General features: G+C 44.4%; 1 protein-coding gene across 1 annotated transcript in view; it reads left to right on the forward strand.

Annotated features, from left to right (window-relative positions):
- The window catches only part of LOC138787070 (T cell receptor alpha chain MC.7.G5-like), a 220,198-nt gene that overhangs the window by 20,394 nt on the left and 171,928 nt on the right, over nucleotides 1-27,876 (forward strand). The window contains exon 3 of the mRNA XM_069964193.1: nucleotides 13,864-13,868. Within this exon, the coding sequence (XP_069820294.1) occupies nucleotides 13,864-13,868 (5 nt within the window). The remainder of the gene's footprint in view (nucleotides 1-13,863; nucleotides 13,869-27,876) is intronic.

The raw sequence follows: 27,876 nt of genomic DNA on the forward strand, positions 1-27,876 counted from the left end.
AGAGAGGTGTGAGAAGGCATGTAAGGAGGGTGAAACTTGAACTATTTAAGATCCCCCTGTGCCTCTGTGTTTGTGTTTATTGTGGTTTGGCAATATGGTGATGGGGTTTTATGTATACTACCAACAAGGGGGGATACCTACATGGGGGCCTACCTACAGGGGAATACCTACATGAGGGATACTCTTTACTTGGGAGGGGGCTAACTACCAGGGAGGATGCCTATATGGGAATAAAGGCCCCCCTATAGTCACTGGATGCAAGTTACTGTTAACATATGTACGGTCTGCAGAGACAGTGTAGAACTAGTATCTACCAATATATAGTCACTGTATAGGGGAATATTGGTCTTAGTACAATATAGCATATTATTCAGTAACAATATGGTGGTAATGACAGTGGTCATGGTGCAATAATAATATAAGCAAACTAATGGTTGGTCTAAAGTCTAGAGCAGACAGTCTTTAGGTGCAACAAATTTGCCTTTGCAGTGTCCCCCATTTCACCAGTTTAGTGGAAACCCCCTAGAAGTGATTTTGAAAAGAATTCATCTAGTGTGAGTATATGGGCCCACAGGTGTTTGAAGAAAGTTTTTAGCATTTGGCCATATTTTTTTTTTTTCAGTAAAATTCATATTTGGATTAAATTGTCTAATTTCCACAGGGAATGTAAGGGAATAAGCACCTAAAATGTGTTACTCAATTTCTCTGAATACAGTAACCCATATTGGGTCATAAAGGGCAGTTTGGCATACAGTACAGCTCAGAAGGGAAGGCGACTCGGTTGGATATTTTGATAAAGCCCTTTTTGGGACTATGGGCATTTGCTGACAGTAAACTAAACCTCTTATAAAGTTCATTAAGGGGTGCAATAAGCATTTATACCCCACAAGTCTTCAAGAAAAGTGTTTATCATTGAGCCTTGAAAATTAAAAAAAATTTCAAATAAAATTCAATTTAGCTTCAAAACTTATAATGTTCACAGGAAACATAGGGGTATAAATTCTCCCGAATGCTTTACCCTGTGCAACCTAGTATTGCAATACCTCATACGTGACCATAAAGTACCGGTTGGGCACACAGCAGGGTTCAGAAAGGGAGGAGCACCATTTTTGAGCTGATTTTATAGAAATGGTTTTAGGGAACAATGTACATTTGTTAGCTTATTGTATGCATAGCTGAAGTCTTCCAAGGGTTAACTATTGTGTGTTATATGTTGTCTTTTGCCCACTCACAGGTGCAGGTGCTTTCCCTCCTTTCTCTAGCCTATCTTCTACTTTCTCTCTCTCTCTGCGTGCACACAGCCCATCAATCACAGACAGGGTTAGATGGACTCCTGTAGAAAGGACTTATTTCCTGGTGGGAGGAGTCAGTTCAGTCGTAGTCTGGATTCAGTGTGAGAGAGAGCACAACAGACAAGTCTCTGCAGGAGCCAAGCCAGGGCCTGGCTTTGGGCAGGTCCTCTGACAGGGACGCAACCAACTAGGCAAGCAAGACGCAATTCTTTCCTGTGAGCAACAGAACCACTATGCAGTGCTAGAACTCTACAAGGGTAGAAACCGCATAGGGAACACTTTGTCCACACCAGGACCAAGTGCAGGGCAGTTACCTCAGCAGTCATAAAAACTGACCACAGTGGAACAAAGGTACAAAAAGTCTACGTATTCCATTGTGCAGTGCAGGAAAACTGGGAAGTCTCTGGAGTCTGAGTATTCTCTATTTTTCTTCTACACAACTCCACTGTTCCGGCAGAGTTCATTTCTACATCGGACAATGCCCCCTTGGCCACCCCTCTCCTCTATGCTCTCTACTGCAAAGCACTCTCTTCTCCAAAGCACCCTATCTCTTCCTCAACTACAGGCACCTATGTAACTTGCAAGATTGTACTTTTCTGTATTGCACTGGACTGTATTACTACCAAGGCACCTTTCTTGTATTGCACTAAGTAAACTGTTCTGTTTTTATTGTTTGCATTGGACTCTGGCCTATTCTTTGTGCACTTGTGCCCACACACACCTGTACACTTAGGTTAGATCTTTTGGGGTGTTGGTGGGGTGTCAGCTGTCAGGGATGGGTACTACACCACTTCGGGCCACTGTGACAAGTGACCCTAGACCCACTCAGCTACCACACCCCTGTACCTGCTGACACCCACTCACCGCTATTGTGTTGATTGTGCTGATCCCTGCAGCAGTGTATAGAGCTACTGTGCAGCTCGCGGGATGTACCCACCACAGCAGTAGTTTTGCTGAGGAGACATTGAGGTTTAATGCAGCCATACGAGGCAGGGAGAGGGACGGCAACTATTCATCTGGGCAGGGAGCCGCCCGGGACTAGTCATGGCTCCCTCACTGTAGGCGCGCAGTGCGGGATGATTGACAGACAGAGAGGCTTGTTAATGGATTAAACTTCTTTTTCTCTCCAGCAAAGCTACTGGTACGTGCCGCAAGCTGCTTAGTAGCTCTATACACTGCTGCAGGGAACCACAATCAGCTGATTGGTTCCCTTTAAAGTGATTGGAAGTGATTGAACTGCTGTCCCTACCAATCACAGGAACAGCTATGAGATTCATCAATCTTTACTAAAACACAGATAATATTGTGTTTTTCATGATTTATGTATTCTAATATTATTAAAAGATGATTGCTAAAAATAAAAGCACCAATATTAAAGGCATTTATCAGAAACTTACACCACCTTGTTCTAATAAGGCGCAATTCTCCTTGTGTATGGTGAGAGAGGCGGATGTCTGTTGCTATGGATGCCTGGCTGTCACTGGGGCGGCTAGGCAGCCAGTCACAGCCCAATGGTTATGTTAGGCATGCTGGAGCACCGAGTCAATCATGAGTGACCCCACTCACAGCAGACACAAGTGATTATTTCTGCATTGCCCTTACATCCACAGTGTCATCCTGAGTATTGATTGTGTTCCTGAATGAGGCTTTATTTTCTGACTGCATCCCTGATCCTGACCCATATAAGCTTCAAGTGAGGGCCAGTCAGGAGGACAGGTGACAATGAAGGTTGCCTGTGGTGGCCTTGATTGAGTCAGAGGGAGGCAGCGGCTCAAATGGTTCTGCATCACCTTGGCTGTTGTCTAGAACCATTTAGGGTAGGGGTACTCAACAACTTTTAGTGAAGGTCCACTTACCAGGGTCTATTGTCAGGTTTAGGTCCAAGTTGAACATCAGTGGTAAACGTGTTGTTTTGTTAACGTTTCACAAACATTGTTGAACTATTTACATACAGAATTGATGCTTATTAGTGGAAAAACTGGCATTTTTTCTCTATCACCAGTCCCTATATAGCCCCCCTGTGCGCTCCCCCAGTTGTATATAGCCCCCCTGTGCATTCCCCCAGTTGTATGTAGCCCCTCTGTGCGCTCCCCCAGTAGTATATAGTCCCCCTGTGCACTCTTTCAGTAGTATATAGCCCCCCTGTGCGCTCCCCAGTAGTATATAGCCCTCTGTGCGCTCCCCCAGTAGTATATAGCTTCCATATGTGCTCCCCAAGTAGTATTTAGCCCCCTGCTTTGTACTCCCCAGTAGTATATAGCCCCCCTGTGTGCTCCCCCTCCCATATAGCCCCTCTGTGCGCTCCCTTAGTTGTATAAAGCCCCCTCTGCACTCCCCCCAGTTTTATATAGCCCCTTTGTGCGCTCCCCCAGTAGTATATAGTCCCCCTGTGCACTCTTCCAGTAGTATATAGCCCCTCTGTGCACTCCCCCAGTAGTATATAGCTTCCATATGTGCTTCCCCAGTAGTATATAGCCACCCGCTTTGTACTCCCTAGTAGTATATAGACCCCCTGTGTTTTCCCTCTCCCATATAGCCCCCCTGTGCGCTCCTCCAGTAGAATATAGACCCCCTGTGTGCTCCCCCGATCACAATTACAGTCATAATCACGATCACTTGTGTACTCTCGTATAGGAACGATCGTAATAACGAATAATGTGTACATACTCCGAAAGATTTGTGAAAGATTTTATGGTCAGCTCAAAAGATGCGATCAACGAACATAAGAACAAATTATTATTAGTTGTTTGATCGTTGCCTGCATACACACGGACACAGGATCAACAAAATTTGAACAATATAACATTTTTCGCACGATAATCTTATATGGTACAATAGGTGTGGTATATTTAAGAGAAAAAGGCATCCAAAAGAAATGCACAAGAACTGTTAGCTGTTGGTCCTAGACAGGACTGAGGGCCTGTGCTAAAGGCAATAATTGTCAGTCAAAAATAGGATTTCCCTGAAATACTACAGTAACAGCAACCCATTTTTTTCTACATGCAGATCTAAGTTTTACAGGCTAGAGGAATCAATTATTTCATGCAAGAATTTTATTCTTTACAGATCTAAGGGACTAACCTTCACTAGGTGGCGCTATGGAGTTAGTAGTGTGTATGTCTACATCTCTCTGAAGACCAGAGGGTGGGATCATTATATGTTTATAACTGAAGAGAAGAGAGGAAACACTTCATACATCACATACAGCACATTACCATCATTCAGCACTCATATTACATGTCATACATTCACAGATCTTCTAACAATACCTACAATAAATATGTTTTCTTTCAAGGCCACATTAATATTTATTTCATGTAAGTATATTTCCTTTAGGATGTATTCTGTTGATTTTTTTAAATGTTTAATTATTCTCTAGTGGTTTCTAATCTGGATCTCCAGCAACTCTCCAACTGGTCAGACATGATGGGAGTTATAGTTCTACAACATCTAGAGAAATACAATTTGGCGCAAACAGCTGCTCTTTGCTATATTGTATTTTGTAATTATATTAAAGAATTGTTATTTACTTATCATCTGTATGTTTTTCAGGCATTTCATGCAGTTGTAATGTTATACAAGTGGCCAGACAAGAAAGCTTAGCAGGAGAAGATATAAATCTCAAATGTGACCATGCCGGTATAACTACTAATGACTACATCCACTGGTACAGAATGTTTCCTGGTCAACGACCAGTATTTATAATCGGTGGCTACCGGGACACTGACCTGCAAAAAAAGATTAAACTGACCTTTGGTGAAGGAAGAAAGTCCAGTGTTCTCTATATACCGGATGTCAATCCTGAAGACAGTGCCATGTATCTCTGTGCTCAGAGTGACACACAGATACACATGTATTTCCTGCCTGTACAAAATAACTATAGCTACATACATCACTACTCTAAGGGCCCTTTTCCATGGGACGATTATCGCGCGAAAAATCGTTAAATCGTTCGAATTTAAACGATAATAGTTCTGTGTAATTGCAGGCAACGATCGAAAAAACCTTCGTATGTTTTTGATCGTTGATTTAGATCTGAACCTAAAATCAACGTTAATCGTTCGCTAATCGTTCGCTGTAATTCCACATTCGTTCGCTCAAGTTCCGCATTTGTTCACTAATCGTTCAGTGTAATTGCACATTGTTCATTTTTTTCCTGGGATCAGAAGGAATAAACAATCATAGTAATGATCGCAATAACTATCATAGTAACAATCGTAACTAACGACTATCGTTCTGAGTAACATGGTGAGCGATTTAAGGTTAACGATAAACAATCTTGTTTGCGATTGTTTATCGGTAGTCATTAATCGTGTAATAGGACCCTAACTGTAAATTCCCTATATTCATGTCTAAATTACCTCTCCACAACACATAGTAAATGCCCCCTGGTCCTTGGAAAGGATAAAACTTCTTTTTTTTTCCTTGTGGCATTTTTTTTTTTTTTTTTTTTAATGTTGAGCACACCTAATTTTAATTGTAAAAGAGAGCTTCTATCCTATATGATAATCTGGTAATGTGAAGGTCAAAACAGAATCATGTATTTAAGTGTGGTTTTCCCAAGGATTTAAAGAACATTGTAAGTTTTTTTAGTATTTTTTTTTTTCTTCAATTTTATACATCCTAAAATATTACTCACAGGGTAAGGGTATGTGCACACTACTAAATCCGCACGGATAACTTACAGGCAGATTCTACAGTCCGCCAAAGGAACTGACATGAAACTTCTTAAAGGTGAATTCTAGTCTAAAAAAAATAATAGAAAAAGTGATACTAACCTATGCCGGCGCTGCAGGGACACCATGCTGGGTAAAGTATTAGAGATGAGCATAAAATTTGCGAACATGCAAACCGAACCTTAACGAACTGCACAAAAACAGGTAAACAAGGTATAGGTGTTTATCTGTTCTGGTGTTTATCGGTTCAGCTGTTCACTCATCACTACTTACCTTTCCATGCTCCCATTGTGTCCTTGGTCTCTGATGTCTCCCACAGCCAAAATCCCCCACATAATTGAGGATTGTTTTTTGTTGTTTCTGCTGTGTGATTTCCATTCCAGGCTGTACTTCCTGGCTTATGAAGATATGGGGCTCCTTCCATATGCTGGGTCAGCTATGCAGTGGTGTGGGTGATGCGTGTGTGTAGGGTCACTTGGGCACTTGTCCCATTGGCCAGGAGTGATGTTGTAACCCACCCTCGGACAAATGGGCACTGCGCTTGAGGTTTAAGTAACCCAAATGTGATCAGGTGATTGTGTGCGGCTGCAAAAGAATAGACCAGTGTCCAAAGACTTAACCAGGAGAACTTGGTTTACTGATAAGAACTTCAGTGCAATATACAGTAAATACACTCTGGTAACTGCAGGTGCAGGCAGGAGGTAGTAGCATAAGTTGTAACAGCAGGGTAGAGTAGAGGAACGTCTTGAAGGCCCTTTCCAATGTACAGTAGCAATGACCTCTGCCAGGATAGCGTAGTGGAGAACAGAAGTTGAAGAAGAAGAAGATACTCATATTCACGTATAGATTTTCTAATCTGGTCGCCTTTTGCCCTACAGTGACGGCTTCCCGTCCTAAGACGGTAGTACATTCTCCCAGGACCCTGCGCTGGGTTAAGCAGACTTTTCTAAACTTCCCAGAATAACCATGTGTTACAGTAGGATACGTCAGCTTCCTTAACGCTTTGTGTCCTACTGGGGTCAGGTTGCTGCCCTTTGTGTTGTACAGTAGAAGGTATCCCTGGCATGAACAAGGTTTTTCTCAGAGGACATCACTCCCTCCTAGGTTCTCTAGCACTGCATGCTAGCGGGAGTAAGTGACAGGAAACAAGTAGCTTGCTTAAGTCCCTCTCCACCTCTACTGACAAAAGACAAAGACCCTCCCACCAGGAACTAGCTCCTTCTTATAGGTGTAACTTTGTGTGTAAGGTCTAACTGTGTGTGTAAGAGAGAAGAAAGGTGATAAGGAGAAAAGTGAGGGAAAAGAGCCTGAACCTGTGATTGGAGGAAACATAGCAGGTGACATAAAACAACCCATAGAACTGCGGTGCGTAGTCCAGTGTATATATAATAAATACAACAGTGACACCTAGTGAGGAAAACACCTCTGCTAGGACACTACACTCCTCCATACAGCTCTATGATTAGCTGAGTGAGAAGCGAGCCATCATGGGAAGCTATCAGAGAAGAAATGCTGTGTTTCAGGATCAGAAGATTGCACTGCTGGAGCAGTGGGAAAGTGGGGGTGAGGGGAAATTGAGTTTAAATTGGTTTTCCCACTTGCCGAATATGCTGAATGAGCTTGTCATTAATAATTAATGTGTACGAGGTTATACATCTTCAGAAATAATCCAAGTCCTGGAGAAAACAGCGGAATGGGATAAAGTATACTTACTGCTCTCCATGGTCCTGGCCTGATGTCTCAGCCCAGCCACCACTCTTATGGTCAGTTCACACTGAAATTCTGCGTAGAATATCCGTTGCAGACTCCACTCAGAATTCCGCTTTCCTAAGCGCCTCAATGTAAGGTATAGGGCACCTCCGCTCTCCGTGGCTATCCGCTCAAAGAATTAAGAAGGGACAAACTTTAAAAGAAACCAATTTTGCTAATGCAAGACATTTGCAATGCATTTGCTTTCTTATGGATTATCTAGCACCTTTAAAAGTTTGGGTAATGGGAATATTTTACTGCATAGTGAGGCAGTAGGCATAGTTTTATATTTCTTTTTAAAGGAGAAGTCCAGTGGGGGGATCGTTATGGGTAGGGGGAGATCAGAAAAGAAAATATGCTCACTTGTCCCCATGCCCTTGCTGCGTCTCATCACATGGCTTCCTTACCTTGCCACATGTCCTCTTCTCCCGGTTTCCAGGTTTGTCAGGACCCTGGTTAAACGTTACATGTGGGTAGGATTACACACGCTCAGCCAACCAGTAACTGCAGCCTTGTCCCATTCCAGTCACTGACTGGCTGAACAGGGTATCTGTCAACCAGGTCGTGACATAGCCACAGGGGAATTAAGAAGACAGCCTGGGGTCCAGGAGCGGGACACAGCGCTGTGTGGGCATCAGAACAGGTCAATATGTCTTCTTTTTTATGTTTCCCCATGCCCAGTACGGACTGCGCCGGACTTCCCCTTTAAGTGTGTGAATGTGTTCAAGGCATTTGCTACAGTGAACTGTGCATCACTAGGTGGCAGTATGGTTTTTATGGTAAAGGCATCTATAGTTATAGAAGCCAGTAACTCATCTTTTTTTTTTTTTTTTTATAGAGGATGTGACTTTCTACTTTTGTAGAGTGACAAGATACAGAAATTACTACTATTCACACACATGCAGTGAGCACAGTGCATACAAGATGTGTTGGCTCAGAGCTTCATTCCTCTTCTTTCTCTGTGAGTAGAAATCTGATAGAACCTTGTATTACATAAGTATAAAGAATTCCTCCCTGATCTTTTTTTATTGCTTTGCAGGTTCTCCCTGTATATGTGATATTATACAGACACCCAACAAAGAATGCTCGGCAGGACAGAACTGTAGCCTTACCTGTGGCCATGAGTCTTCTGCTGCAAGTTACTACACCCATTGGTACAGAATGATTCCTGGCCAGGGACTGACCTTCTTAATCAAAGATCACAAGAGCACCGACCTACAAGGAGACAAGTTCATGCTAACCTTCAGCGATGACAGAAAGTCCAGCGACCTCTACATAAAGAGTGTAAATCCAGGAGACAGCGCAGTGTATCTCTGTGCTCAGGCTGACACAGAAGTACAGACACATTTCCTTCCTGTACAATATGTCACTGCACTGTTATACTGATACAGTATAGTATATGTTATTATGTAACTGTGTAAAGTTTGTGACGTGACTGATGTGGCTTTCAATTATTTATATAACAGTTTATATCACCTATTGTCTCAATATACTGTGAGATTCATCATGATGTATGAATTTCTAAATATGTAAGTATTGCCCTGTGTAAAAGAAAAAGCAAACTAACAAACAAAAAAACCTAACGGTATTTAGGGAGGGGATCCTGTATGATAAAGTACCCAACCACCACCATATACTATTCAGGGTCTTGTGAACAGTATGCAGGGAGGGTGAGGGAATCCTGTCTGATCCCCACTCCCCATATACTGTTTATATATAGTTGGGTTAATGGATAATTAAGCACCCTTCTCCCCTGCGACTGGGTCTACTGGACATTAACAAGTCAGGAGAATTTCCCGACCACCAGCTTTAGGACGTATTTATCTACCCGATACACCTACATACGATACCTTACCTGACCTATATGAGGACAGATTAGGAAACACACTTATAGACATATCCACACACGCAGGAGCACAATTGATGAAGAAGCCGATCAGCACCTAATAAGAGAACGACAATGTCAGGGGGCGCATGAGCACATTTCCCAACCCTGGACTAGAAGAAATTTGTTGACGAATGTAGAGCTTCATCCTTGCAGCATAGGCTTGTAGCAGGAGAGAAAATATTCTCCTTGAACTTGACTTTTACTTTAGGATCATGTAGAGCTAAGAGGAAATTTCAGGAGCAGAAACTTGTTTTGGGACATATCCCTATTTGTTTGTTTCATCTTTTATACACTGTTACAGAGGGCCCTGACAAAACTTTGAGCTTATCAGCTGACTAATTGGTCTGACTGGCAAGAGCTGAGCCAGCAAACGTGCATTGGCCAAAAGCCAGACTCAGACAGGTTTGTTTAGACTGGTTTAGGTCCACCTTTTTCTAGGTTAACAGGAACTGGACCAGGAACTGCTCTCATTGGTTGAGAGGCATCATGTGACCAAAACATCTTAATCCCTTACATGTGAGTGGCTGTGGTAAGAACACAGGAGAAATATAAACCATTGTACTGACAATACCCCACAGTGTATGCTGTTGAGTAAAATATCAGTACAATGAACAGACTATACAATACCCAAACTGTTTAGAATGCAAAGCAAAGTATATGTATTATAAGATAACCTTATAAATACAGCAGCTGGGTAATGGGTACCTGGAAACTGCAATAATATGTAAGGATTATTAATCTATGTATACAGTATAGCCGTGTTTTTCAGTCACTATGTAGTGGTAATGGTAGTGGGTATGGTGCGGCAGAAATATATGTCCCTTGTATAGTGGAATTATTGGTGACGTTTGTCTGTGTGTAGTACAACTATTTTCACTATGCAGATGCACGCTGCCATGGCTGAAATACAAACACCCTGGAAAAAAAGTGCTGCAGCACACTGGAAATGCAAAGATATAAGCATAGCATAGACATTTTAAATTGCAATACTGCTATAAAATGAGATTCTTGGGATGCCATTTGATCAAATAGTGTGTACTGTCCCACCAGAGTAAGATGACGACAGAAAGGGATACACCCTGTATACATCCGTGGTGCTTAGCGATAGGGGCCTTCCCCTGGGAGCTGGCAACCCACCTTATGCCACTGCCCACATACCTACATAGATCAGGCCACACAGGTATTTTAGCATGTAAATCATATTAGTAAAATTGTATGTACAGTTGTGCTCAAAAGTTTAAATACCCTGGCAGAATTTCTGCTTTCTTGTCTTTTTTTTTCAGAGAATATGAATGATAACACAAAAGCTTTTTTCCCGCACATGGCTTTAGTGGTTGGGGGAAGCTATTTATTGTCAAACTACTGTGTTTTCTCTTTTTTAAATCATAATGACAACCAAAAACATCCATATGACTCTGATCAAAAGGTTACATTCCTCAGTTGTTAATACTGTACCATCAATGAAGTCTTGAAGTCTTTTGTGGTAGTTGTGGATGAGGCTCTTTATTTTCTTAGATGGTAAAGCTGCCCATTCTTCTTGGCAAAAATCATCCAGTTCCTGTAAATTCCTGAGCTGTCTTTCATGAACTGCATGCTTCAGATCTCCCCAGAGTGGTTCAATGATATGGAGGTCAGGAGACTGAGATGGCCACTCTAGAACCTTCACTTTGTTCTGCTGTAGCTAATGACAGGTTGACTTGGCCTTGTGTTTTGAATTGTTGTCAGGTTAGAACATCCAAGTATGTCCCATGCACAGCTTTCAGGCTGATGAGGGCGAATAAACTGCTGCATTCATCTTTCCTTGACCAAGTTTCCTGTACCTTTGTAGCTCACACATCACCAAAACATCAGCAATCCACCTCAGTGCTTTACAGTGGGAATGGTGTACTTTTCATGATAGGCCTTGTTGTCACATCTCTAAATGTAACGAATATAGTTGTTGCCAAAAAGTTCGATTTTGGTCTCATCACTCCAAATGACCTTGTTCCAGAAGTTTTGAGGCTGGTCTCAGTGCTGTGTGGTACATTGTAGGCAAGATACGTTGTTGCATTTGTGCAGTAATGGCTTTCCTCTGGCGACTCAATCAAGCAGCCAATTTTTCTTTAAGTGTCTCCTTATTAAGCTTCTTGAAACAACCACAAAGCATATTATTTTGGGGCTTTTCTTTGCATGCCAAACAATTTTCCAAGCAGTTTTGGTTGCAATTTTTGCCAATTTGTGTCAACTTCTGTGCATGTTATCAGGCAAAAATTACCAGGGTATGTGAACTTTTGATCAGGGTCATTTGGATGTTTTTGGTTGTCATGATCGACCTGTCATTGGCTACAGCAGAACAAATTGAAGTTTCTGGAGTGGCCATCTCAGTCTCCTGACCTCCATATTATTAAGCCACTCTGGGGAATTCTCAAGCGCGCAGTTCATGCATGACAGACCAGGAATTTACAGGAACTGGAGGCTTTTTGCCAAGAAGAATGAGCAGCTTTAACAGCTGAGAAAATAAAGAGCCTCATCCACAACTACCACAAAAGACTTTAAACTCATTGATGTTAGAGGGGGCAATGCACAGTATTAAGAACTGGACTCGTGCTAGCCAACTTCTAGGTATCCCTCTAAGCATATTTGGGGCATGATGGCTACTTCTATGTAGGAGATTGTTGCAATCAATTTAAATAAATTATAGTCTTGTGACCAATCTCTTCTGAGACAACGTCAGTTCCATATATATATATATATATATATATCTTTTATTCATCAGCCTTAACTGTAAATTCTAATAAATCATGTCCTTGGTTTAAGAGACTTATTTATTAGTCTAGTTGTCCTCTACTCCCTCTCCAAAATAGAAATATATAGTCAATATACCTGAACCAGATATGTTGGTATTCCTTGATTCCTGAGGCTGAACCCTTAGTTTTGCCCTGAACTCCTTCTAAGAAGCTTTACTTTTTCATTTTATAAACTATGGATTGTTATTGTTACCTTTACTATGTTAGCGAAGTGTACATCACTAGGTGGCACTGTGGTTTATATGGTAAATGCAGCTATAGTTATAAAAGCCGATAACTTTCCTTTTCTATTTTTTTTTCTTATTTTACAGTGGGTGTGACTTTCTGCTTACTGAATGACAACATCCATACAGACATTAGCACCAGTCACATCTCACACTCATGCAGTGAGCACAGTACATGCAAGATGTGTTGGCTCAGAGCTTCATTCTTCTTCTTTCTCTGTGAGTAGAAATCTGATAGAACCTTGTATTACATATGTATAAAGAATTACTCCCTGATCTCTTCTATTGCTTTGCAGGCTCTCCCTGTATATGTGATATTATACAGACACCCAACAAAGAATGCTTGGCAGGACAGAGCTGTAGCCTTACCTGTGGCCATGAGTTTTCAACTACAAATTACTACACGTATTGGTACAGAATGATTCCTGGCCAGGGACTGACTGTCTTAGTTCGAGATTTCAAGAGCACCGACCTACAAGGAGACAAGTTCATGCTAACCTTCAGCGATGACAGAAAGTCCAGCGACCTCTACATAAAGAGTGTAAATCCAGGAGACAGCGCAGTGTATCTCTGTGCTCAGGCTGACACAGAAGTACAGACACATTTCCTGCCTGCACAATATGTCACTGCACTGTTATACTGACACAATATAGTATAATATGTAACTGTGTAAAGTGTGTGACGTGACTGATGTAGCTTTCAATTGTTTATATAACACAGTATACATCACCTATTGTCTCCATATACTGTGAGATACAACATGACTGAAACATGCATCAAATGTAGGATATTCTGATCATATCAGTAGATTGCCATGTACTGCACAGATCATAGGTTACATAGGTGAAGGCAGGGATGGACTTGCCATAGGGAACTTCTGGCAAATGCAGTACCGTGCTTCTCCTGACCAGACGACTCCTTTCCCCTACCGTAGGGAAAAGGAGTCACTAGGCCAGGAGAAAGACAGGATCGTCTGGCTTGTACTGGCCCCCGGATGATGCTCGGTTGTCAAGGGTGTCCATCCTATCCCCGTGTGCGTGCATCAGAGAACTCCCTATGCACCTGTGGCAGTGACTTCCGGTACAGGGAATGTACATTAGAGATGCTCCCTGTTCCAGAAGTCCCAGACCCGGTGCACAGGCATGCTGCCTGGGGATAGGACGGGACACCCCTGGCAGCCGTGCATCATCCGGGGGCTAGACAGAGCCTGGAGGAGGAGAAAGGCTCGACAGGGGAGCGGGTTGTTAGGTGAGGTCTTTTTGTTTTTTTAATCTGCTTTGCACAGAGGGGAGAGGGGAATCTATAAGGGGGGAGCAACATAGGGGGAGAGGGGGCCATCTATATGGGTGGGGGGCAGCATAGGGGGAAAGGGGAAATCTATAAGGGTGGAAGGCAACATAGGGGGAGAGGGGGCCATCTATAAGTGGGGGCAACATAGGGGGAGAGGGAGCCTATTAGGGGACAACATAGGGGGAGAGGGGGGCAACATAGGGGGGAGAGGGCCTATAAGGGGACAATATAGGGGGAGAAGGGGCCATCTATAAGGGGAAAACATAGGGGGAGAGGGGGCCTATAAGTGGACAACATAGGGCGAGAGGGGGCCTATAAGGGGACAACATAGGGGGAGACGGGGATATCTATAAAGGGACAACATAGGGCGGCATCTATAAGGGGGGCAACATAGGGAGCCATCTATAAGGGGATAACATAGGGTAGCATCTATAAGGGGACAACATGGGTGGGGCATCTATAGGCGGGACAACATGGGGGGCTTCTATAAGGGGGACAACACAGGGGGAACCATCCATAAAGGGGACAACATTGAAGGCCTTCTATGGGAGGGCATGTATAAGGGGAACAACATAGGTGGCCATCTATAAGGGGGACAACACACCATATTAAGTGGCCCTATAAGTCAATGTAATGACAAGGAAAAAACCAAGGCCAGGTAACCATCCACATACAGCTGCCTCGGGGTGTCTTAATATGGTGGCTTTGGTGGTTTCCTTACAGGAGCCACTCCCTGGCTGGGTCCTTCCCGGAGGGATATCTGGCTAGTCCTGTTTCAAGACTCTTTGTTGAGGCTCCACAGGCTCTTCTTTTCCAAGTTCATGTTTCCCAGGGGGCAATGTGCCTGGGACTTCGCTGCTTTGGGCGCTTTAACTAGCAGCCGGCGGTGTTGTCGTTTTGCTGGTCTCTCTGGGATCAGCGATCTGTTTCTCTTATGGCTCTACTAGGCATTGCTCCCACCTAGCCAGAATCCTGCTCCACACTGATGAGGGGCGACACCCCGAGGCAGCTGTATGTGGATGGTTACCTGGCCTTGGTTTTTCCCTTGTCATTACATTGAGTTATAGGGCCACTTAATATGGTGGTTTTGGTGGTTTCCTTACAGGAGCCACCCCTTGGCTGGGTCCTTCCCGGTGGGATATCTGGCTAGTCCTGTGTTTCGAGACTCTTTGATGAGGCTCCACAGGCTCTTCTTTTGCATGTTCTTGTTTCCCAGGGGGCAATGCGCCTGGGACTTCGCTGCTTTGGACGCTTTAACTAGCAGCCGGCGGTGTTGTCGTTTGGCTGGTCTCCCTGGGATCAGCGATCTGTTTATCTATAGAAGTGGGCATGTATAAGGGGGACAACACAAGGGAGTGTCATCTACTATAGGGGGACTACACAGAGGGGGGCTCTCAAGTAGATGCACATGGGGCCATCTATATGGAAGACTGAACACAGGGCCAGCTATAAGCTACATAGCTTATAAAGGGCTACATAGAGGGGGCCACCTATAAGCTACATAGCTTATAGAGCGCTACATAGAGGGGGCATATACTAAAGAGGATACCCCTGTTAAGTCACTACTAGAGTGGACAAGTGTCACGGCCGCGGCGGCTTCCCGCGTTCCGGGTTGCCGCCGCGACCGCCTCCTGTCCCGTGCAGCCGCCGGGGTCCTTGTGTAGGGACCCGGCGCTGCTGCTGCTTCGGCCCCTGGGGCGCCTCACCTCTCCTCCGTGCATGTCGCGGTCTCTGCCGGCCGGCGCGCGCGTCCCCGCCTCCTAGGGCGCGCGCGCGCCGGCTGTCTCAGATTTAAAGGGGCAGTGCGCTCCTAATTGGTAGTTGCACCCAATCACTCCCCTATAAATCCCAGCATGCCCTGTCCCCTGTGTTGGAGCCTCTACATGCTTCCCATAGCGTTTGGCCCAGCTCCCTGTTGTTCCTGTGTCCTGTCCGTTACCTGGTCCCAAGTCCCTGTTCCTGAGTCCTGTCCGTTACCTGGTCCCAAGTCCCCGTTCCTGGTTCCTGTTCCCCTGTCACTCCACCTGTTCCCGTGTCCAGCCTGTCACGTGCTCTCTCATCTGCAGACTATTGCCTGTGCCATCTCCTGCCACGCCTCGCCTGCCGACACCAGCAACCAAGCCAGGGGTAGCGACCTGGGGGTCGCCTGCCGCAGCAAGTCCATCCCGCCTTGCGGCGGGTTCTGGTGAAAACCAGCGGCCCCTTAGACTCCGCTCCCTGGTGAGGTTTGTGCCATCGCTGGTGCCGGTCCAGTGGATCCACTACTCCGGGCGTTACAGTAGGCTCCAACCATGGATCCCGGCGAGGTGCCAGATCTCCGTGACGTCGCCAGAGTGGTCGCGCAACAGGCTCAACAAATCCAGAAACAGTCACAGCAGATCCAGCAACTCACTGCCGCCTTACAGCAGCAGACTACTGCCCAGCGCACACCATCTCCTGACGCTGCTTCTTCACTCCGACTGGCCCTCCCAAGCAAGTACTCTGGGGACTCTAAGTTGTGCAGAGGATTCCTGACTCAGTGCACCATGCACATTGAACTTTTGAGTAGTCAGTTTTCCACCGAGCGCTCTAAAGTGGCTTTCATCATCAGCCTATTAGAAGGTAGAGCCCTGGCCTGGGCCACGCCACTGTGGGACCGTGATGATCCTGTTGCTGCCAATCTCCGGGCCTTCCTATTCGAGTTTCGCTCCGTCTTTGAGGAACCTGCCCGTGCTTCTTCAGCCGAGACTGCTCTCCTCAACCTCTCTCAAGGCAGCTCCTCTGTTGGTGACTACGCCATCCAGTTCCGCACCCTGGCAGCTGAATTGGACTGGAACGAGGCCGCCCTATTGGCCACCTTCAAGAAGGGCCTGTCTAGTCGAGTGAGAGACGTGCTCGCTGCCCGAGACCTGCCTACCTCCCTGAACGAACTCATTCTACTGGCCACCCGAGTTGATACTCGTTTTTCGGAGAGGGAGGAGGAGGTTCGGCATGAACATTTACTAACCCATTCCCGTCGCCATCCCCAGCTGGCGCCGGTTTTCCAGAATCCTGACCTTTCGATGTCCCAACCCTCTCCTGAGATTCCTATGCAGGTGGAACGGGCTCACCTGACGCCTGATGAAAGAATCCGGCGCCTGGAGCAGAATCTCTGTCTCTATTGCGGTGGTTCCGATCACTTCCGGCTGGGATGTCCCCTACGTCCCCAAACATCCGGAGGACGCTCGCACCTAGGTCCGGTGGGACAGGTGTCCCTAGGTGCGAATGCCACCATTCCAAGTCTGTCTATGCCAGTTTCCATCCGGACTCCCTCAGGACAAAATCATCAGACTACTGCCTTCCTCGATTCTGGCTCAGCAGGCAGTTTTATTGCGGCAACATTGGTCCAAAGATGGCGGCTACCCGTGACCCGACTAGCCAGGCCCCTGACTATCTCCTCGGTCACGGGCGAAATTCTTACCGACCGTGTGTACTACCAGACCGCATCTTTAGTCCTCCAGGTGGGTCCTTCACATCAAGAAGAGATTTCCTTCTACGTCCTGCCCCATTCTTCCCCCGCGGTCCTCCTGGGACTCCCGTGGCTACAAGAACATGCCCCTCAGCTGGACTGGAGAACCGGGGAGATTCTCAGTTGGGGTCAGGACTGTTCCCACCAGTGTCTCAAGTCACCTCAGACCAAGTGTATTATGTCATTTCCTGTCCCGGCCAAGCCTCTATCCGGCCTACCGGCAGAAGACCAAGACTCGGCGGATGCCTTCTCTGCCGAGGTGTACCCTCTCCCCGTACCCAAGACTAAGGTCGTGTCCCCTCACCACCGGAAGAACTTACAGAAGGTCCTCGTCCACAGACCCACAGTCCCTTGCCACGTTATACCGCCTGATCGCCTAGTACCAGTCGTCACCTCCACTCTTCAGAGAGTACCCCCCGGAAAGACTCATGTTCACCCTGCGCTTCGAAGAGGTATTTTGAAGTGGGGACATTCCTCGTTGGAGGCCGGGCACCCTGGAGTCCGTAAGACCGGCCAACGGATCTCTCGCCACTACTGGTGGCCCAGCCTATCCCAAGATGTCAAAGACTTTGTGGCTTCCTGTGCCATTTGCAGGCAAGAAAGAGGGGGAGGCCAAAGGGGGGGGGTACTGTCACGGCCGCGGCGGCTTCCCGCGTTCCGGGTTGCCGCCGCGACCGCCTCCTGTCCCGTGCAGCCGCCGGGGTCCTTGTGTAGGGACCCGGCGCTGCTGCTGCTTCGGCCCCTGGGGCGCCTCACCTCTCCTCCGTGCATGTCGCGGTCTCTGCCGGCCGGCGCGCGCGGCCCCGCCTCCTAGGGCGCGCGCGCGCCGGCTGTCTCAGATTTAAAGGGGCAGTGCGCTCCTAATTGGTAGTTGCACCCAATCACTCCCCTATAAATCCCAGCATGCCCTGTCCCCTGTGTTGGAGCCTCTACATGCTTCCCATAGCGTTTGGCCCAGCTCCCTGTTGTTCCTGTGTCCTGTCCGTTACCTGGTCCCAAGTCCCTGTTCCTGAGTCCTGTCCGTTACCTGGTCCCAAGTCCCCGTTCCTGGTTCCTGTTCCCCTGTCACTCCACCTGTTCCCGTGTCCAGCCTGTCACGTGCTCTCTCATCTGCAGACTATTGCCTGTGCCATCTCCTGCCACGCCTCGCCTGCCGACACCAGCAACCAAGCCAGGGGTAGCGACCTGGGGGTCGCCTGCCGCAGCAAGTCCATCCCGCCTTGCGGCGGGTTCTGGTGAAAACCAGCGGCCCCTTAGACTCCGCTCCCTGGTGAGGTTTGTGCCATCGCTGGTGCCGGTCCAGTGGATCCACTACTCCGGGCGTTACAACAAGTCAGGGATCATCTCAACCCATACCATGGACAAGAGAAACACAGTGTAGGACAGTATCCTTAAGAAGTAAAGGAACCGATCCGGATAGAACAAAGTTGCTAGAAGCCTATGCACTCAATCTTGCAGCACCTCCTGTATTTGCTTCATGAGAATGAGGTGGGTACGTCTACCTCACGTTTCCCATTTCGGGCTCCATCAAAGGTTACACCACCTTTTACATTATTTCCAGCTATTCAGATATTTTTTAATGTGGTTAAAGAGGAGTTCCTTAAATTGGAACCCTCTAAAATAAGGGGTCAAAATCTTAACTCATCTGAGAGAAGAACCTTAGTTAACTTACAAAATAATAACAGCTTCGTCATAAAGGAGGCAGATAAAGGGGGCAAAGTGGTGATGTGGTCTGTAGATTTATACATACAGGAAGCACATCGCCAACTTTCGAATAACAGATATTATGCCCTACTACCAGCTGATCCCACCACATTTTTTAAAAGGAAATATGATGACCTACTGGACCTGGCATTTGAAGGTGGAGCCATAAACAAAAAAGAACTGGACTTTTTGATGGTTGACTCACCCCAGGTTCCGACCTTTTACATGCTACCAAAGGTCCACAAGGACTTGAGCAATCCCCCGGGTCGGCCGATTGTGGCTGGGATTGGGGGCCTGTGTGAGAAACTTTGTATTTTTGTGGATTTTTTTCTTCAACCTTTGGTGACTAATCTTCCCTCCCATCTTAGGGACTCCATGCACTTGATCCAACGCTTGGAGGATGGGACTTGGAAGCCCGGGACCCTTTTGGTAACTTGTGACGTGGAGTCACTTTATACTAACATTGAACATCAGGATGGAATTACGGCAGTAACCCACTTTTTGGATCGCAAGGTGGGTTCGGATCGGAAACTTGACGCTTTTGTTGTGAATGCCCTCAATTTCATCCTGAGGCACAATTATTTTACTTTTGACAAAAAAAATTCTACCGGCAGGTCTCTGGAACAGCGATGGGTGCACGCTGCGCCCCTTACTACGCCAACCTCTTTTTGGGGTGGTGGGAGGGGGTGAGCGTGTACCCTTCGCCTGGTTTCAGTAAAGTGACACATTGGTTTCGGTTTATCGATGATGTTGTTTTCTTCTGGGAGGGGGATGAACAGGAATGTGTGGATTTTATTTCGTCACTTAACAACAACAACATCAATGTGAAAGTTACATCCCACATCTCTCACTCGACTTTTTGGACCTCAAATTGGAAATCATAGATGGAAAACTGCAAACAAGCTTATTTCGTAAGAGTACAACAGTCTCCTGCATTACACCAGCTTTCATCCGGTCCACACCCTGCGTGGAATTCCCACGGGACAATTCTACCGGGTGAAAAGGAATTGCTCCACGGAAGATGAATTACGGGAACAGGCTCGTGATCTTTCTTCAAGCTTTAAAGCAAGAGGATATCCCCATAAACTGATCTCTATGGCATTTCTAAAAGCTCGGAGCCAGGATAGGGGCCACCTTTTGATCAATAGACCCCGAGTACCAGATGAGAAACTTCGATTCATTTCACAATATAATAACCAATGGGGAGACATCCGACGGATCCTGGAGAGACAATGGGGCATTCTAACCTCGGACCCTAGGATCTCTGACATTGTGACATCTCGTCGCCTTCTGGTTGCAAGGAGGGCCCCGAACCTACGTGACAAATTGACTAGAAGTCACTTCATCAGTACCGGTGGAGCTACAAATAGGAACAGGTTTGCAGGATCGTTTGCGTGTGGCTCCTGTAGTATTTGCCAGTTTGTACAGCCAACACAAGTTTTTGTGAATCCACTTGATTCGGCAAATTTTCCCATTAAGGAATACATCAATTGCAAGACACGGAATGTCATTTATGCACTCATTTGTCCCTGCCGGAAAGTATATATAGGACAAACGACACAAGAACTCAGGAAGAGGATACAAAAGCACATCTCTACCATCTCCTTAGCCAGACGTGATCAACAACAAGGAAAAAGGCTGACTTCGGTTGCAGCGCACTTCCTGACGTATCACGGTGGTAAGTTGGCTGGTTAACAGATTGTGGGGCTTGAAGGGATTAGGATGGACATTAGGGGTGGTAATATTAAACCCTTGCTTTTAAGGAAGGAATCGAGGTGGATTTACCAACTGCATTCAGAGGCACCCCTGGGTTTGAACGAGGAGTTACTGTTTACCGGTTTCGTGGGTTACTAAGGTGAGTTACATACATCATTTTCACCTTGGATTTCCTTTTTTTTGGTACATATGGGTTGTTATTTAAATTCTTTTAGGCCTTTTCAGTATATAAATCTTGTTTTTTCACTTTAGTGTTTTGGGTTAGTTCAATTAGGGGTGCACTAGTTGGGTGTAGTTTGTCACTTCACTTTCATTCTCTTATATCACTTTTATACATGTTTTATATGAATACTTTCAGCCACATATTTGGAACTTAGGAATTTAGTTTTACACTCAGTTCACATTTTTTCCATCACGCCCACATATGTTTCAGACTTGATATGTCTGAACATTTTTTTCACATTCACGCTCACAACCCTTTATATAGGCTTATGGGGCATGGCTCTAACTTTTACAGTCACTTTCTATGGTCACTTTTTTATTGGTTTTTAGGCCTCAATCATTGTGTATATTTACCCCTTTGTACATTTCCTCATCAACTATTAGAGAACCTTATTTGATTGGAATGGAATACGTATCACCTATTCATCTTTATCTATCCTTGACAATACGATCTGTTCACCAACTATTACCGCCTGATGGGACTACTACATATTCTGATCCTGGAATGTTTACCTCCTGTGAATTGAATTTTCCATATCTGTGAACCCCTGCACCCCCCTCCAGGGATCTCTGTGCTAGGCGATACTCCTGGGTTGTGTGGACTCCAGTTCTTTCCATGTTTCCTCTGGGCTCCAGTAGTACATCATGTAGTACATCTATGGACATTAATACCGGAATCTATATTCTTGTTATTTGACTGTTTTGTGTTGTTCTGGGTTTAGTCCTTATGCATTTTGTTATGGACATTTGACTCTTTGCTTCTGCCTCCCGGCCACTATGTATAATTGCAAGTATTAATGTATATTTTGTTTATTACTCATTTACATAAAAAGTAAAATATTATTCTAGTATGTACACCTGCTTGGATCCCGGTGACCATGGGCTAGCGCTATAATGGATTGATACTATTATATTATTTATTATTTGGATTAAGTGTATGATCAGGATATTATTATTTACTCTATTTAGATTTGGTTGCATACAGTTGCATTGTCTATATATTTATTACTAGTATAGGCACTTTAGGGTTTTTTTTATTAGAATATGCTTATTTTTTATCATGAATCTTATCGGGGTAATTATTACACATGTTTTAAGGGGTGCATGAGTTATAGGTGTGGATGTATTGTATTGTGATACATTACATAAATAATGTTGGCACTTTAGGGATTGCAGTTTTTTAGATAATAAAGCCATTATATATTATATTACTATTATATATATATATATATATATATATATATATATATAATTTTTTATTATTTTTTTCTTTATTATTTTTAGCTTCTATATGCATTAGCATTTTTCACATATTTATTTATTTTATTTTCACTCTTTTAAGGTGGTGTTTTCAGTATTATTTAATTATAATAATTTTCTTATATTTTGGAGTTCGACATGTGTACTGGTATGCGGCGGTTTACTTAACCATGCGCGTGATGTAATCATGTTGATAATTCGGATATGGACAAATGTATATATGCGCATGCGTTGTGGATATTACTAGATATTTATTACCATTAGTATGCAGGCCTCATTGATATGATGGGACCTATTGTGGGATTATTACTTGCATGGTTTGGGCAGTCTTTTTGAGGTTAATTCTAAGTGATTCCCCTTTTTTGGATATGTGTCACGTGACTGGTGATGTTTGGGTCACGTGACTGCTGTCCGGCCCACAATGTGATAGAGGTGGCATGACGTATTGATCATGTGACCGCCACCTCGGTAATCTATATGCTCACTGGGCCTGCTTTTTCACTTTGGGAATCTACCAAATATTATTCGTTGTATTTTGTATGTTAGTTTGTGGTTTATTTATTTTTTTTATCTCTGTATGCAACCATCGCGCTCACGTGACCGGATCTGGTATTAGGTCATTTCTGGTTCCGTGCGTTCCACCGTGGCGTGCGCTCCATGGTCGGACGGGATCCACAGCAGGTACTGATTAATATGATTGTTTATGAGCATATATAAACCAACATTAACAGGTAGATATTACAACTCCTGATGAAGTTATGATGGCATAAAGGAACGCGTGGGGTGTAGGTGCTGTGTGCCAGGGATCCTGCTATTGCTATAGGTCATGTGTTCACATTATGGATTAGGTTATTTTGGTATACTTTGACTTTGATTATTTGATGTAAATACTTTATTTTTTGTCCTTTGTTATTTTTTGGTATTGATTAATGTGACTTAATATTGTACATTGCAATAAAGGCAGGATATTCATTGTGAGGGTGTTACCCCACCTGGCACATTACTTGTTGCCCTTAATATTTTGGAGGGCACTTGTGTAGTTACATCTTGGCCTACTAGGCTGTTTTAAGTGGTTTTAATATGTATGTTTTATGTTGGTTGTTATTAAAATATTTTTCATATATATATTTCTTTGAACTTTTGGGTGTGCATTATCTTTGGTTAGTCTAGCCGCTGTTTCTTTTCTGTGTATTTACCCTCTAGGACGGTCACCCGACACTGGTGGGCAATAGGTGCTGCAAAGACAAAGGAGTCAAAACACAGGAACAAGTATTCTCTCTATTTTCAAGTATTTTTATTCTACCGCTAAGGTTCCGGCAAAGCACAGTACTACTTGGGTTGGGACTCTCGCGACATCCTCCTCTCTACTCTTCTTATCCTTTTCTACCTCTCAGCACGCAACCCAGCCAGCACGGCTGTATAACTCCTTCAACTCTCAGTACAGATCTGGTTTCTAAAGTAAAAAGTAACTTATCATGACGAAAGTGTACTGTTTTTTCCTGTATCAAGTATCTTCACAGTAAACAAGAGTATATTTACTCTAACAGGACTCTGTGGTTCTTTACCAAGTACCGACACAGTAATCACAGCTTCCTTGGGTTATCTCCCCTTTCTGTGGGTGACAGTGCCAATTGTCCGGGTGGGTTACTACTCCACTCCGGACCACAGTGATAATTGCCCAAGGTACCCCAAACAGTCCACATATACATTGAAATCTTGTGGCGAAACTATAAAATACCTTCATCAGTACTTAACCTAGAGAAGAAGCTATTGCGACAGGAGTGAAACACAAAACACCCGTGGTGGGACACCATATGTGAATCTGGAATATGCAGTAGGGAAAATAAGTATTCGATACAATGCCAATTTTGCAAGTATCCCTACCTACAAAAAATGGAGAGGTGTGTAATTTTTATCGTAGGTACACTTCAACTGTGAGGGACAGAATCTATGTTAAAAAAAAATATAAAATCACATTCTATGATATTTAAAAAGTTATTTAGCATTTGATTGCATGACATAAGTATTTGATACAATAGAAAAACAGAATGTAATATTTGGTACAGAAACCTTGCACACACTACAGCAGTGAATTTCTCCCACTCCAGCTGCTCTCATGTTGTCCTGTAGCCCAGCCCATCCCAGCCTTGTGCAGGTCTACAATTTTGTTTCTGGTGTCCAAAAACAAGTCTTTGGTCTTGGCCATGGTGAAGAGCTCGGATTGTGTGGATTAAGTGTATAGACAGAGTACAGAGTAGGAGGAGCTTCGTAAAGAAAAACTAACAGGTCTGTAAGAACCAGAAATATTGCTGGTTAGTAGGTGATGAAATACTTATTTCATGCAAAAAAAATGCTAATTAATTATTTAAAAATGCAATGTGATTCTTTCAATTTTTTTTTATAGATTCTGTCTATTACAGAACTCTCCATTCTTTGTAGGTGAGAAAGCCTCAAAATTGTCAGTGTATCAAATACTTCCCCCCCCCCCTGATAATAATACAAACTGAAACGTAATAATTTTATCATTAACAAACTTTACTTTTTGTTATTGTACTGTATAAATTGCGGAGCATTCCTCTTCTAAGAAATTCACTACAACCTTTGCGTACTGTACATCACTGGGTGGCAGTAGAGTTTCTATGGTAAATGCAACTATAGCTATAATACGACTCCCTTTTTTTTTTTTTTTTTTTTTTAGGTGCGTGTGACTTGATCCATACAGACAGTTGTACCAGTCACATCTCACACACATGCAGTGAGCACAGTCCATACAAGATGTGTTGGCTCAGAGCTTCATTCCTCTTCTTTCTCTGTGAGTAGAAATCTGATAGAACCTTGTATTACATATGTATAAAGAATTCCTCCCTGATCTCTTTTATTGCTTTGCAGGTTCTCCCTGTATATGTGATATTATACAGACACCCAACAAAAAATGCTCGGCAGGACAGAACTGTAGCCTTACCTGTGGCCATGAGTTTTCCACCACAGGTTACTACACGTATTGGTACAGAATGATTCCTGGCCAGGGACTGACTTTCTTAGTTCGAGATTTCAAGAGCACCGACCTACAAGGAGACAAGTTCATGCTAACCTTCAGCGATGACAGAAAGTCCAGCGACCTCTACATAAAGAGTGTAAATCCAGGAGACAGCGCAGTGTATCTCTGTGCTCAGGCTGACACAGAAGTACAGACACATTTCCTGCCTGTACAATATGTCACTGCACTGTTATACTGACACAATATAGTATAACATGTTATTATGTAACTGTTTAAACTGTGTGTGACGTGACTGATGTAAATGTCAATTGTTTATATAACAGTTTATATCATGTATTGTCTCAATATACTGTGAAATACAACAGGACTGAATTATGCACCCACCCAGTGTTTAACTTTCTAAACATACCAGTAGATTGTACTGCTGGGATTATACAGATGTAGCCATCTGTGTTATTCACATATCCCACAAAGTTGCCCATGATCACGAATCTGCGATCACATGATCCATGCCGTGATCCGCTCTACACAAAATTAAGACATGTCCTAGTGCGGAGTGTAATCACGTCAAGGATTCCCTAATAGAAGTCTATGGGGTATGCATTTTGAACAGAATCCACGGATGTCAGTAGTGGTGAAAATAGCGAGGGCGGGGGGAGCAGCCACTCCCGGGCCCACACAGGCAGGGGGTTAAAGGAGAAGTCCGGTAAGGAGTTTTATTAAAGTATTGTATTGTACCCCAAAAGTTATACAAATCACCAATATACACTTATTACGGAAAATGCTTATAAAGTGCTTTTTTCCCTGCACTTACTACTGCATTAAGGCTTCACTTCCTTGATAACATGGTGATGTCACGACCCAACTCCCAGAGCTGTGCGGGTTGTGGCTGCTGGAGAGGATGATGGCATAGGGATGCTCAGTGTCTCTTCAGTGCCCTGTGTCCCTCAGTGTCCCCCTGCCATCATCCTCTCCAGCAGCCACAGCCCGCACAGCTCTGGGAGTTGGGTCGTGACATCACCATGTTATCCAGGAAGTGAAGCCTTAAAGCAGTAGTAACTGCAGGGAATAAAGCACTTTATGTGCATTTCACGTAATAAATGTATATTGATGATTTGTATTTCACCGGACTTCTCCTTTAAGTGAAGTCTAAGCTGGTAATTGGCTGTACTAAGCCTCGGCCAAAGTCAGGACCAGGACATTTGGGCCCCCTGCTCCTGGGGGGCCTGCTTAACCTGGCCATGCAGTGCAGTGTGATTGAGAAAGCGAGGAGCACATTTGTGTGGTCTGCAGCAGAAGCATTCTGCCTCCAGCCACAAGAGGTCGCTCCGACCCCCAGAACTGCAGTGTATAACTGATGTCACTCTTCACAGACCATGGATAGAGTCAGCGCCGGAAGCCTACAGTGAGGGATGCGGTTGTAGAGGCTCTCCATGTCAATTGTGGCCAACTATTCAATGCAATAAATTTGTAATGTATTGATCTGTGAGAAGGGTTAACGATTGGTACCCTAACAGGTGAAGCATCTGTCAAATAAATTGTTAAATTGTTGAGCATGATGTGTGCATTGTCAAGTTCTTACCTGATCACCCCCCAGCCAACCCTTGTATCTCTCCATTCATTAAGAGACCAAAGACCAGGTTGGATAAATTGGCAACAGCAGCTGTTTTATAAAAATGTATAACAAAATATTACAAATACATAGTACATGACCTCAACCCACAAGGTCCCTCCCCCAACCTTTTATGCCTGTTAACTGACTAGTCCTTGAAGCCCCATACTTACTGGTGATTTTAACCAGTTTCCACCAAGTTCAAAGGATTTGCTTTCAGACGATTTACGTGAGCTTGAATGAACCATAAATACCTGTGTACGCCTATTTAATTATAACTACCTGGGTGTAAGCCTACCTAGCACTACTGGGTTATTTTCCACAAACTGTCAGCCCTAAAAAATATACAGTACCTAGAAAGTCCAGAAACTCATTGGTTCCCAAACCCCCAAGTAATCCCCAAATACATAAGTGGGAGGTTGTCACCCTGAGAATTTATCTCTAAAATGACAGTCAGAGCCCATCAACCCCCTCCTTGTATAAACCGCCCTATCAACCCCACCTTAGCCCCCACCAATCAGTCATTGCCCCCTCTTATCACCCACCAATACTATCCAACCCCCCTTTTTTACCACATTAAATTCCTTAAAGGGGTTGTTGTTAGAAAATATTTCCTATGTAGCTACAATCATATAGAAAATAATAAATATCTTATGCTTACCTATGCAATGTCGCCTGGTGTCCTGCTGGCGTTGTCTCTGGTGTCCCCCACTTACTGCAGGCGCTCTACTTCTGAGACAGACTCGTGCTGTCCAGTCCCAGTCACTGTTTGGCTGAGCGGTCTGTCACTCCTGAGATAGGTCTGTCTCAGAAATGGAACATCTTCAGTGAGCGGGGGACGCCGGAGGCACTGTTACCGGGACATAGGTGAGTGCAGACAGGTAGGATGTTTAAATTTTCTATATGACCTCAACTATATAGGAAAAATTTGCTAACGCCAAACAACCCCTTTAACCCTTTTTTGCTACCACC

The sequence above is a fragment of the Dendropsophus ebraccatus genome, chromosome 3 (genome assembly GCF_027789765.1).
Source record: "Dendropsophus ebraccatus isolate aDenEbr1 chromosome 3, aDenEbr1.pat, whole genome shotgun sequence".
In the NCBI taxonomy this organism is placed as follows: Eukaryota; Metazoa; Chordata; class Amphibia; order Anura; family Hylidae; genus Dendropsophus; species Dendropsophus ebraccatus.